Source organism: Trichosurus vulpecula, chromosome 4, assembly GCF_011100635.1.
Source record: "Trichosurus vulpecula isolate mTriVul1 chromosome 4, mTriVul1.pri, whole genome shotgun sequence".
Taxonomy (NCBI): Eukaryota; Metazoa; Chordata; class Mammalia; order Diprotodontia; family Phalangeridae; genus Trichosurus; species Trichosurus vulpecula.
The window spans coordinates 23,305,004-23,317,712 of NC_050576.1; the positions used below are offsets into that span (position 1 = coordinate 23,305,004).

General features: G+C 42.1%; 1 protein-coding gene across 1 annotated transcript in view; it reads right to left on the bottom strand.

The window, feature by feature from the left end:
* Window positions 1-12,709, bottom strand: part of C8A (complement C8 alpha chain) — a 94,166-nt gene that overhangs the window by 65,495 nt on the left and 15,962 nt on the right. Inside the window, exons 3-6 of the mRNA XM_036755951.1 lie at window positions 6,934-7,078; window positions 4,444-4,591; window positions 3,047-3,230; window positions 1,518-1,712 (exon numbers count right to left, since the gene is read on the bottom strand). Coding sequence (XP_036611846.1) covers window positions 1,518-1,712; window positions 3,047-3,230; window positions 4,444-4,591; window positions 6,934-7,078 — 672 coding nt within the window. The remainder of the gene's footprint in view (window positions 1-1,517; window positions 1,713-3,046; window positions 3,231-4,443; window positions 4,592-6,933; window positions 7,079-12,709) is intronic.

Here is a 12,709-nt window from a genome sequence, read left to right on the forward strand (position 1 = left end):
AGTAGAGAAAGGCAGATGTAGGCTTGGTGTCTGGGTGGGGAGTGACGGATGCCTCAACACTGAAAGCTGTCCAAAAGTGGAATGGGCTGAGTGAGCTCCCCATCATCAGAGGTCTTCAGGCACAGACTGTGTGACCACATGCTGGGATATTGCAGGGCAAATTCTTGTTCAGGAATGATTAAATTAGAGACAATCTGAGTTTCCTGCTGATTGAGGCTCCATTACTGTGTTACAACTTTTAATGATAGATCTAAGAGATATTTAGGACATAGAACAGTGGAGTTAGAAGGAAATCTGGTCCAATCACCTAACTTTACAAATGAGGAAACAGAGACTCAGAAAAGGTAAATGACTTGTCCAAGGCTCACACAGCTAGTTTGCATGGGACCATGGGACATTGTTGGCATGGTACTAGATTTGCTATCAGAAAGACCTGTGTTCAAATCCCTCATCTGATGTTGCCTAGTTGCATGACCAATAACAAGTTACTTCGCCTCTCTAATCCTCAGTTTCTTCATCTGTAAAACAGGGAGAATAATACTTGTTGCAACAACCCCACCGGGTTGTTATGAGGCTCAAATGAGATAATTATGAAAAGCAGTTCACAAACTTAAAAGTGCTATCCATAGAAATCCCAGGTATTTGGGGTATAAATAAGAACTCCTACTCATACTGCCATTTTCCAGCCATTCCATGCTTAAGAAAACGAGGACAAATAAAAAGAGGACAAAATAGAGGCAAACCAAAAAAAATGGAGGGGAAACCAAGGTGAGTTTTCCTCTATAGTGAAAATGATATATACATGTCATCTCCGCCATATAATGGAAGCTTCCTGAGGGCAAGGACAACTTCATTTTGCCTTTGAATCCCCAGTCCCCAGCACAGTGATTGGCAGAGTGCACATTTAATAAACGTTTATGGTTTGTGCTTCTGCTAAATTCTAGGCACTGTGCTAAGTGTGAGGGATACAGTGGTGAGAATGAAACAATCTCTGCCTTACAGATACACAGAGAAAGTGTCTAAATCACTACTTATTCTAACATAGGATAATAGGATTTAGATCATGGAGGGACTAGGGATCATCTGGTCCCCTCTCTTCATTTATATCTCCTGAATTATCACACAGGGAAGAAGGGTCAGAGCTAGGACTCAAAGCCAGGTCCCTTGACTCTTGGTCCAGTGCTCCTTCCAATGGCTGCTTTATCATTCCAAGCATCCATTAATAAGCTTCATTCCACAGTGAACTAGGAAGGGATTGGGGACTGGGGAGGGGAGATGGTATGAGTCCTTAGTCTTGTAACTCAATTATTCCCATCATGATGATTTTGAGTACAGGACTATAATAAGAAAAACAAACAGGATTACGGCTGATCAGACATTTCCAATTACATGAGCAAATTGAGGGACAATCAGTACTGTAGTTTTTTTTCTTAATGCAATTAAGGTAATACGTGAATGCAAGTCCCAAAAGAAGGCTGGTGCTGAAGAGGCAATGACCTGAGAGTCTGAATACCTACCTTCTCTGTATACACAGTCACGTTCTTCAGGGAACCCTTTCCAGATGCCCAGGAAAATCCCAGGCCCAGGATTACAGAGTAGATGGGGATTCCAACAGAGACGCTAGAAGAACTGAATTCTTCCTTATGTAGGCCCCTGGTTAGCTCTTCAGCATGACTATAAAAATGTGAGTGGAAATCATGTTGGGCCTGGGTCTGAAAGGAAAAAAAAGACAGACACTTAGTGCCAACCAACACTCAGGGCTCCCTACTTAATGGTATTCCATTCATGTTCAACACACATAGCACTTGCGAGGTGCCTGTCACTGAACTAGGCTCTAAGGATACAGAGACAAAAATGAAACAATTCCTGCCCTCCAGTGGCTTCTACTAGGGGAAAACATTTACATAGGTAAGTGTGAGAGGCAGCATAGTATAGCATAACAGCATTGGGTTTGTAGTTGGGGAGACCTAAATTCAAGTCCCAACTCAGAAACTGACTAGGTGTGTGACCGTGCGCTAGTCACACCTGCTTTTCTGTCTCTGGAACCATGATCAAAGCAATTCTGCCCCTTCTTCCTGGAAAGTGTGTGACTCAAATCCCTATGGTTCCACTTATCATTCCTATAGATTTCCAAACTAAAACCCCTTTCCCTGGCTACCATTCACCTATACATGTGGATTCTCTCTTTTAGAAAGCTAAATAAGAGCAGGGACTGGTTGCCTTTTTTTCAATCTCCAGTGCCTAATACAATGACTCACCTGGAGTAAGAATTTAATCATTTGACTTTTGTTCAAAGACCTTCAGTGTTGGGGAACTGGTGACTTCCTGAAGACTGTTCATACCTGTCAATATACATGTATCTTTTATATATCTATATGTGTGCATGTCACCTCCCCTATCAGAATGCAAGTTTCTTGAGGGCAGAGTCTATTTCACTTCCGTCCTTGTATTCCTAGCACCTAGCCTAGTGCTTGGCAGAAAGAAGGTGCTTCATTCGTGCTTGTTGGTAGATTAGGCAGCCCATTCAACTTTTGCATATTTTTCATTGTAAGGATGTTTTCTTTCCTAATGACAAATCTAAATTTGCTTCTTTACAACTCTTGCCCCTAAGTTTCACCTATAATATCATCAACATCACCATCACCATCACCATCATCATCACCATCACCATCACTACCATCATCACCATCATCATCACCATCACCGTCATTATCAGCACCACCACCACCATCATCATCACCATCATCATTATCATCATCATCACCCACCATCATCACCATCACCATCACCATCACCATCACCATCACCATCATCACCCACCATCATCACCATCACCATCACCATCATCATCACCATCATCATTGTCATCACCCACCATCATCACCACCATCACCATCATCACCATCATCATCACCATTATCACCACCACCACCACCATCATCATTATCATCATCACTCACCATCATCACCATCACCATCACCATCATCATCACCATCATCATCATCACCAACATCCTCTTCATTATTCCCACCAAACTTGCTTTACCTCAAATTGGTACTTGATGAAGTTGTATGGCCTACGGAAATACTTCTCATCATAATCGAGATTTTCACAGACAGAGTCATATCTGAGGGACTTCCAGTCTCCATTGTAGACACGTTCACACGAGCCCCCAAAGTATGTGGGATCATACACATTCATCTTTTCTTCTTGGGTCAGAATGTTAAACCTATAAAGAAAAGGCATCTTCTAGTATTTCATCTTGGATGGTCTGATGCTTCATATTATTTTCCCAAAAAAATGTTGGCAGTATCCCAGACAAAGGTCCAATCTCATGGACTCTGTGAACCTAGAAGGAACCCTAGAGCATAGACTACTAGGGCGGAAGTGAAGCTAGAACATAAACTGTCAAGGCTGACATTGACATAGGGATTTAGTACGAGCAAGGTGTTTTCTATGCATTCTCTGATTTGATCCTCACAACTATCCTGTGAGGGAAGCATATTATAACCATTTTAGAGATGAAGAAAAGGAGGGTAAACATGTAGGAGGCAACTAGGTAGTATATGGATAGCGTTCCAAATCTCAAGTCAGGAAGATCTGAGTTCAAATCTCCTTTAGACATTTACTAGCTGTTTGGTCCTGCACAAATCACTTATCTCTCTCAGCCTCAGTTTCTTCATTTTTAAAATGGGGATAATAATAGCATCTGTGTCACAGAATTGTTGTGAGGGTCAAAGATAGCATGCTTAAAGTGCTTTGCATGCCTTAAAGTGCTATGTAAATTCTCACTATAGTTATATTTACAATGTGTATAAAGTTTGTTCCAAAGTTAAATGTGCCATCTAAATGTTAGCTGCTTTTGTTGTTAACTGACATACTGAGAGTCACACACCTAGGGAGGGTCTGAAGCAGGATTTGAATCTAGATCTCTCTGACTCCCGAGTTTAAGACTCTCTCCTTCCAGCCATCCTGACTCACTACAGGTCTGGGCTATAATGTTCCTTTAAGTTCTAAATGCTATGATTTTTTCCTACTTGTCTCATTTTTTTGCCATTTTATAAAGATTCCCCTCACATCTGATACGTGTCTTGAAGTTACAGAAATAACATGTGAAAAGCACTCTTATAACCTGAAAGTACTATGTAAATGAACTATCATCATCATCATTGCCATTACAGAGGCACATGCTTGTATTTGGGGATGGCATCTGTTCCCAGCACCATGGCTGCCCTTTAGTCAATTTCTGCAGACCTAAGCCTCTACACCCAAAGCATACATATTCTCTCCCTGTGCCCTCATCTGTAACATTCATCTGGTTACATTGATCGGCCTCTCTCCCCAGCACTAGTGGGGAGGACCCCTGTAACCCAAAGGCCCAGAGCAGAAAGCATACTTACAATAGCCTAAAAAGTCACAGTTACTTGGCAGTCATTACTCACCCTTGCGCTGCCTTTTCTGATCCAGGGATGGGGTTGAATTCCAGGCAATCATTTCTGAGGATCCCAGCATCTTCACAGCCTTCCTCATCAGATGCATCATTACAGTCTCGATCTCCATTGCATAGAAGGCGCCTCTTGATGCAACGACCTAAAAGAAATGAGTCACGGGGTGGCCCCCTCTTCGAGACAAACCAACAAATGCTTCCGTGGGTAACCATCTTTCTACCATGAGTGAAAAGAGAGGGCACTTGGAAAGCCCAAGAGGAGCTATTGGGTGTGTTGGTTGTAATTAGAATTATTATGAGCTAAGGAAACAAAGTTAACTTAAATAGAATAAAGAGAATTCAGGTTGAAAATGAAGAGTTGATCTACACTCATGGTTTCCAGAGAGGAAGGTGCCATAGTAGAGTCAGAGTTAGAAAGGAATATTCAAACCCTATCTGTCACTTACTAGCTTTATGACCACGAGCAAAATACTTAACCTCTCCGAGACTGGGCAACTGCTTAAGATTCATCTATTAAGTCAGAGGTGGGGATTACAATTTGCATTGGGGGAAGAATTTCCACACAACAGAAGCTGTAAGTCCTCAATGTTTGATGTTGTCTGTGACATTCAGCCCATGCTATGTATTTAGCCCATGCTATATATGTGTTCTGCTAAAAGATTCCTTAAAAGGTTTACAGCTACTTTCAAGGACCTAATAGTCTAATAAGGGTGGAGCTGGGGGTGGGGATGGTAGTGACAGATCAGACAGGGACACAAATACATGTCACTCAAATAAGAATCAGACAGAAATAAGAAGAATAAGAATAAACCAGACAAACAGACAGAAGATAAGCCAGGGATCCCAATATGTCTCACTCACATTAAAATGACATAGGTGCATTAGAAAGGCACAGACAGAGCTCCATAAAATCTAAGGGAGAGAGATCACAGCTTACTGTGAAGATTGGAATTTTAGAATCTTAGATCTGGAAGGAATCCCAGGGGCCATCTAGTCCAACTCATATGTGGCCAAGAATTTTCTCTAAAACCTTTCTAAAGTGTGATAATCCAGTCTTTGTTTGACCTTCAGTGAGAGAGAAACCATCACCTCCTAAGAGAACCCACTCCAGTATTCATTCATTCATTAATTCATTCATACAACAAAAATTCATTAATACCTCCAATGCTCAAGGTACTGGGAATACAAAAAACAAATGAAAAACTTTGGCCAGCTTTGGTTGTTAAGAAGTTGTTTTTTGTTTTGTTTTGTTTTGTCAACCAAGGAAAACTTCTTGACTTCTGATTCAGCCTTCCTCTGAAGAAGGTTGTGGGACGAATGGGAGAAGAAAGGATAGATTCACAACTGATTCAGAAATGAGGATGGCTGCCTTCAAAAAGTAGCTGTCGATAGTTCCACATCAACCTTGTAGGAGGTCTCTAGTGAAGGACCTCAGGGATCTGTGCTGGGCTCAGGGCTGTTTCCCATTTTTATCAGTGACTTGCATAAGGCATAGATAGTATCTTCATGAAATTTGCAGATTACATAGAACTGGGAGGGATAGCTTGCGCAATAAAGGATTCAAAAGGGTCTCAATAGGCTAGTGCACTATGCTAAACTTACTATGATGAAATAAACGTAAAATTTTACACTCATGCATAAACAATCATTGTCACACATGCTACACATGGAAGTTCCCATTAGACAGTAGCTGTTCTGGAATGGATTCTGGTGTCTGAGTGACCTGTGAGGACAATATAAGTCAGCAGCATGATGTGGAAGCCCCAGAATTGATGTGATCTTGGGCTGAGGCTGCGTGGAGAGAGCTAGTGATCCTTTCCAGAGACAATGAGGTAAAAGTCCCACTGGACTCTAGTCTCTTCAGACTTTATTCGGAGTATTGTGGTCAGTTCTGGGTATCACAGTTCAAGAAAGGCATCGATAAGCTGGAGAGTATTTGGAGAGAGGAAACCAGGCTGGTGAAGGATCTTGAGTCTATAACATATGAAGACTGGCCAAATGAAGTTGAGGTGCTAAGTCTGGAGAAAGAAAACTCTGGAGGTTGGGGGAAAGAGAAGATCTATGTTCAAGTATTCCAAGGCCTGTCCTGTGGAAGAGGAATTAGTTTTATGCTTTATTCAGCTTTGACCCAAAGGGTAGAACCAAAGCAATGGGGTGGGGAGGCAGGGAAGCAGCATAGGTGGGGGATGTTGCAAAAAAGCTTATTTAGGCTTTATGTTTTTATATCCTGAGAGCTTAGCACAAGGTCTGGCACATGGTAAGTGCTTAATAAATGCTTTATCTATTCTCTCTCTCTCTCTCTCTCTCTCTCTCTCTCTCTCTCTCTCTCCTTGTCACACCCACCACACACACACATACATACATGTATGTGTGTATATGTGCATATACATACTACATACATGTATATATACATGTGTATATATGTACCATACACACACATAGAGGCTGCATTGTACCTGCTCAGCCCTCTTTGTGTCCCACTCACCTGATTCCTTACACTGGAAATCGTGGCCACACTGGGTTTTCATTGTACAGCTTTCAGTGCTGGTGCAGGCTGCCTCATCCCAAAGGTCACCACCACACACATTTCCACCAAACTTGGACGGTTGTAGGAGATTTCTGTATCGATGCTAAACCAGATTTTTAGCCAGGAATTTCTCTACATCTTTTCATTTTACAACAGGAATGATTCAACTAGTATTGCAATATACTATCTTGTGCCAGGATCTCCAGGTGGTACAAAAATGACTAAAACATAGTCCCTGCCCTCAGTGAGCCTAGAGTCTAGTTGGACAGGAGAGGGATTAGACATTAGTTGAAGGAACTGGAGAAGCAAATACTCATGAAATACATGAAAAGAGAACAAGCAAAATTCCTCCAACTTCTATTCCTGCAAGGATAATTTTAGTAACAAGGCAACATGGGAAAATGAACGGAATTCTGGTCATGAGGGCAAAAAGAACTGGGTTTGAATCCTGCTTTTGATGCTTCCCAGCTATATGACATGGGCAAGTCACCAACCCTCCCTCTGAACATCAGGCAACATAGAGGATCAAGGTCAAGGGCTGCATAGGACCTCAGGGTAATCAACTCTCACTACCTTATTTTACAGAGAAGGGAACAGAGGGCAAGGGAGGGTAACTGACTTATTCAACATCACACAAATGATAACCAACAGAGGGCAGATCTGCACCCATGCCTTCTGACTCTAGAATGAGGGTTCTTTGCATTTCCCTGCCTACAGCTCTGTAAGACTATTGTGGCCTCAGTTGAGGGAGTCTCTGAACCAAGCATCCCCAAGAAATGGTCCTCATCTGGCACCTGAGCCCCTCGAGGCTCCAGAGGAGTGTGTCTTGGTCTTTGTATCCCCACCCCCTGTGCCTAGCATAGTGCTCCGTATGGAGTGAGGGCTCAGAAAACATTTCTGGAGTTGAACTGTATTCCAGGGTGGCAGAATGTAAGCACCCAAGGAACCAACCAGTAAATGTCTGAGAGACCCTGTAGTTCAAAGAGTTCTTGGTCCTTAAGTCAGAAAGCCTGGCTTCCGATCTTGGCGCCATCATTTCTTAGCTTTTTGACCTTGGGTAGGTCAAATAGGGGATAATGCTTCTTGTGTTTGTACTGTTGATCTCACTGGCTTTTTGATAATGGGTATACAGTTCTTTGTTAGCAGAAAGTACTATGGAATAATAACTCATAGACAGATACAGGTATAAAAAGTATGTCTGCTAATGCAAATTCAAACACTCAGATGATCTCATTAATGTGGACTTTCATTCCAAAACACAAAATAAAACCAGACCATGGTATGTTACACACTGATGATGATGACAGCTAGAAAGAGCACTTTATCCATACTGTCTCTTTTTATCCTCAAAACAATCCAATGAGATTATTATCATCACCATTTTATAGATGAAGAAACTGAGGCAGAGAGAAGTTAAGTGACTCACCCAGGATCACACAGCTAATAAGTGTCTGAGGCTAGATTTGAACTTAGGTTTTTCTGACTCCAGGCCCAACGCTCTTGCACCACCCGGCTGGATCATAGCTCATTTGAGCATTTACATTTCTTTATCTCTCTGTTTCATCTGAACTTGTGGTTTCTTCTAATGATGCATATTATTAGCAGCTTTTCTGCAACTTAGCATCCGAGGTTAAATGTCTGAGCCATGATCACATAGCCAGCCTGGGGCAGGGTTGGGACTAACGGAGCCTGTCCTGACTCCAAGGCCATTTCTCTTTCCCTAGCACCACATTGACGCATTATGGTTATATTGTACTTTTTAAAAAGTCGGCTGAGTCTTCCACATAGACTACCTCCACTCAGCCTCAAAATGAACCTGTGAGCCAGGTTGGACAGCTGTACTCACACACTCGTTTTTTGGACTGAGGAAACTGACAGTCAGAGGAGAGAATTAACCTACTTAGTAGCATTCCAACCCAGGCACTTCTGGTTCTGAGGCCAGCACACAACCCACTACCCCATGCCACCTCTTTAGATAAATGTGAGCTGTTATGGAGAGTCAGGATGATGACAGAGATCTAGAGAGCCAGGCTCAGCAGCAGAAAGCCCTGAATTCTAATCTTCCCTTTCACACATCCTGGCTGTCTAATCATGGACAAGCCACAGAATGAACCGCTGTTTCCCACTTAACTCTATAAAAAGTCAAAAGACAGTGTCCGCCCTCATGGAGCACACAAGCCAATGGCGGAGACAACAAGCAAACAACTATGTGCCGACGAGCCAGAATAAACAGAAGATAATTAGCAGGTGGAAGGCCCTCGAATTCATTTAGCCTGGGGAAGGCTTCCCGTAGAAGGTGGGATTTAAGTTGGGTCTTGAAGGAAGTTAAGGAAGAATGAAATCACAGGGCTGGGGGCTGGACCCTCCCATAAATACCCAAAGAGAGACAACACCATTCATTTATAGATTATATGTAAATATATCTCAACTAAAATACTGGCATGAAGCACTATACACATTTAGGCTATTGTGTTATTGTTATTACCATTGGTTCATTATTATCACAATCTTTCCATCTCTTAGAGAGAAACGATCACTGCCTTCTATTATTCTTTACGTCTAGTGCTTGGGGATCTGTTGCTCGAGTAGAGAAAATGACTGACTTTTGTCCCGAATGAAAACAGTGGGATGTGGATTTGTATTCCATGGAAGCTCTAGAATGTGAACTCTGTGAGGACAGGAACCTCTTTCTTTGAGTCCTCTGTGCTCGGCACAGTGACTGTACATAGCACATGGTCTGTACAAACATTAATAAATGTTTGAGGGTTGAACTTACTGACAGTGATTCGCTATTGTTATAATGATATTACTACGGCTATAATTAGTGATAACGAAAGGAGCGATTCAGCAGAGATGGGTTACACATCCTCTTCTACCCAGCAGACTGTCCTGCCACGAGAACCTTTCTAGGGACACTTTCAGAAATGCCTGTTGGGAGGGTGATTCCCAGGCAGGGGCCCAGTGGGTGAATGGTGCAGTTGTCCCCTCCTCCTCTCTCCCTCTGTCCGCCTCTTGGCATCTTAGCTGCTCATTAGCCAAGTAAGCAGAGAACCGCAGAGGAGGTGAAGTTCAAAGCCATCCATTTGCCTCCTAGTTAAGCAGCCGCGATAAAAAGGTTTATAACCTGTGTAGTAGGAGGTTGTAACTAATGGCCAATTTGGGACTGTGGGCAGATTTTAATTACCCGCCCACTCCCTGTCCCTGTTGTGATAAATAAAGGCCTGATCCCTGTATAGGCGCTGGGTTATTGGCCTTCCTCCCTCCCTCCAAGGCCGGGCAATGGCCCAGAAAGATCCCTCTACCGAATCGATAGAATAGGTACAGACTATTTCCTGGGGAACTAGATGGTCAGGGACAGGAGTACATAGCTCCTGGTGGGGAACATTTCCTGCAGGGCACAAGAGTCTAGAATAATTCTTTCTGTCTCTGATTCCTTCTCCAACTGTGTGAGAAGAATAGGATGTCACACAACACACCTGAAAACATACATCATGGAAAATGTTTATCGTGTTTATTCTGTGTGATAGAGGACTGTGAAACACTTCTATATGGACCATTCATTCATTCAAAGAGCATTCATCATATGCATTTAATTGATTCCATAGAATAGACACTTAATCTGTGCACAGCGCCTGCACATAGTAGGCACTAAATAAATGTTTGTCGACTGACTTGAGTGAATAAATATCTTCTAGATTGCACTACACTCCTGACCCGAAACATGTTTAATGGAGGACCCTGCTCTTCACTTCAGCCCATGCCCAGCTACTCCCAGGCCCCAGGTTCATCCTTTAGTTGGCTGAGGAGTCAGATCTGGGAGTTATCCCATGGGGCAACAATATGATCTCTTTCCTTCTCTGATGGCGGCTGAGGAGAATGTGCTGGGATTGGTCTGGAGAAAGGAGAAAAGAAGACAAGTCTTCAAGTCTTCTCTAGCCTAAAAATCCCTAGTTTCTATAACCGCTCGCACTTTGTACCATTCTGGTTACCTTCTTTTAGACCAGGGCTCTTTACTTTGGCTGGGGAGCGTCTTAGGCCCACTTGCCAATCTAGTGAAGCCTATGGATCCTTCCTCAGAATCATGTTTGTTGCCTACATTCATGGTAGAGGGAAATGACAAATTTCAGCTAATTTAGAGAAAATATTTAATTTTTCCCATCCAAGTTTATGGACCCACTGAGGTGCTGGTCCTGGAGTCAGGAAGACTTGAGTTTAAATCCAGACTCAGAAATCTAATAACTATGTGACTCTGGGAAAAGTCACCCACTCAGCCTCAGTTTTCTCCACAATAAAATGGGGGTGATAATAGGACCGATCTCGCAGGGTGGTTGTGGCAATCAACTAAGATAACCTCTGTAAATCTTGTAGCACGGTATATGCCATATGGTGTTGCCCAGATGAATGCTTAATAAATGCTTATTCCCTTCCTTTTCCCCTCCCCTTCCCCTTCTCCTGTTTTAGATACTCTTAAAATATCGATCAGTTTTACTGACTATTATTCTCTTCTTTTCTGTTTTTCTCTTTTTCTGTTTTTTTGCTTTCTTAAAAATGTTTCGTTATAAGGTTATAGGGTAGGGAATAAAGGGGAAAATTTAAGCAATACAAAAGCAAAAGATATCAATACAATGCATTTTTTTTAAAAATGTGGCATCTAAAAATATGATACCCCACATGAATGTGGCCCAGTGAGCACCAAGTACAGAGGAATCTCCCTAGTCCTGGATTCTCTGTGACACAATGCAGTCTAAAATCATCTTAGCTTTCTTTTTTGGCTACCATATCATACTATTAGCTCTCATGGAAGGTACATCGGATCTTTTTCCAAATGAAATGATGCTTAGCCATGTCTCTCTCATATTCTATTGTGACATTGATTTTTTAGACTTTGTACGTAAGACTTTACATTTATTGTTATTCAGTGTCATCTCATCCACTTCATCCCACTGCTCTAACTCAAGATCATGAATCATAAGAATCGATTCAAGTGCCTGGGAATGCTTTGGGTGGGTGGGTGGGGGGAATGGAGAAAGATAACTGCCTTTGCCAAGTATCTGGAGGGCTGTCATATGGTAAAAACTTCAAATTTATTTTCCTTGACCCCAGAAGCAGAGCCAGGAGCACGGATTGGAAATTGCAATGAGACAAATTTAGACTTGATGCCAGGAAAACCTTCCTTACAAACAGAGCCACTGAAATGTGAAATGGGCAACCAGAAGAGGTAGTGAGTTTTCCATCACTGGAGGTCTTCAAGTGGAGGCTGGCTGACCATGGGTCAGGGGTGTTGTAGAAAAGATTCTTGTTCAGGTATTATTTGGACTAGAAAGTTTCTGAAATTCCTTCCTCCTCTAAGATTCTGTCATTCTGAAACCTAATTTCCTCTTCAAATTGCTAGTTTCTTCTGCCCAAATGCTTATCTCTGGTGGGGTAGTTTGAGAGCAAGAACATTACTGTGCAAAAGGACGTTGGCTGTATTCCACTGAAATCATGACCAGAGCTTAATATATACAAAAAATGTCACTCTAAAGAAAGGTCAGTCTTATTAGCTCCAGGAAAAAATGATTCAATTATGATCCAAAGTGTAAGCCCTTCATCTAAGTTATCTCCAAAGGCAACAATTGAGAAAAAGTAGTTTAGAAAGTCAGAGGAAAATGAGAATTTTTAACAAAGTTATTTTTATAATGGAAGTTTCAGATATTCTATATGTCCTTTAGGGTTGTAGGACATGGATTTGGAG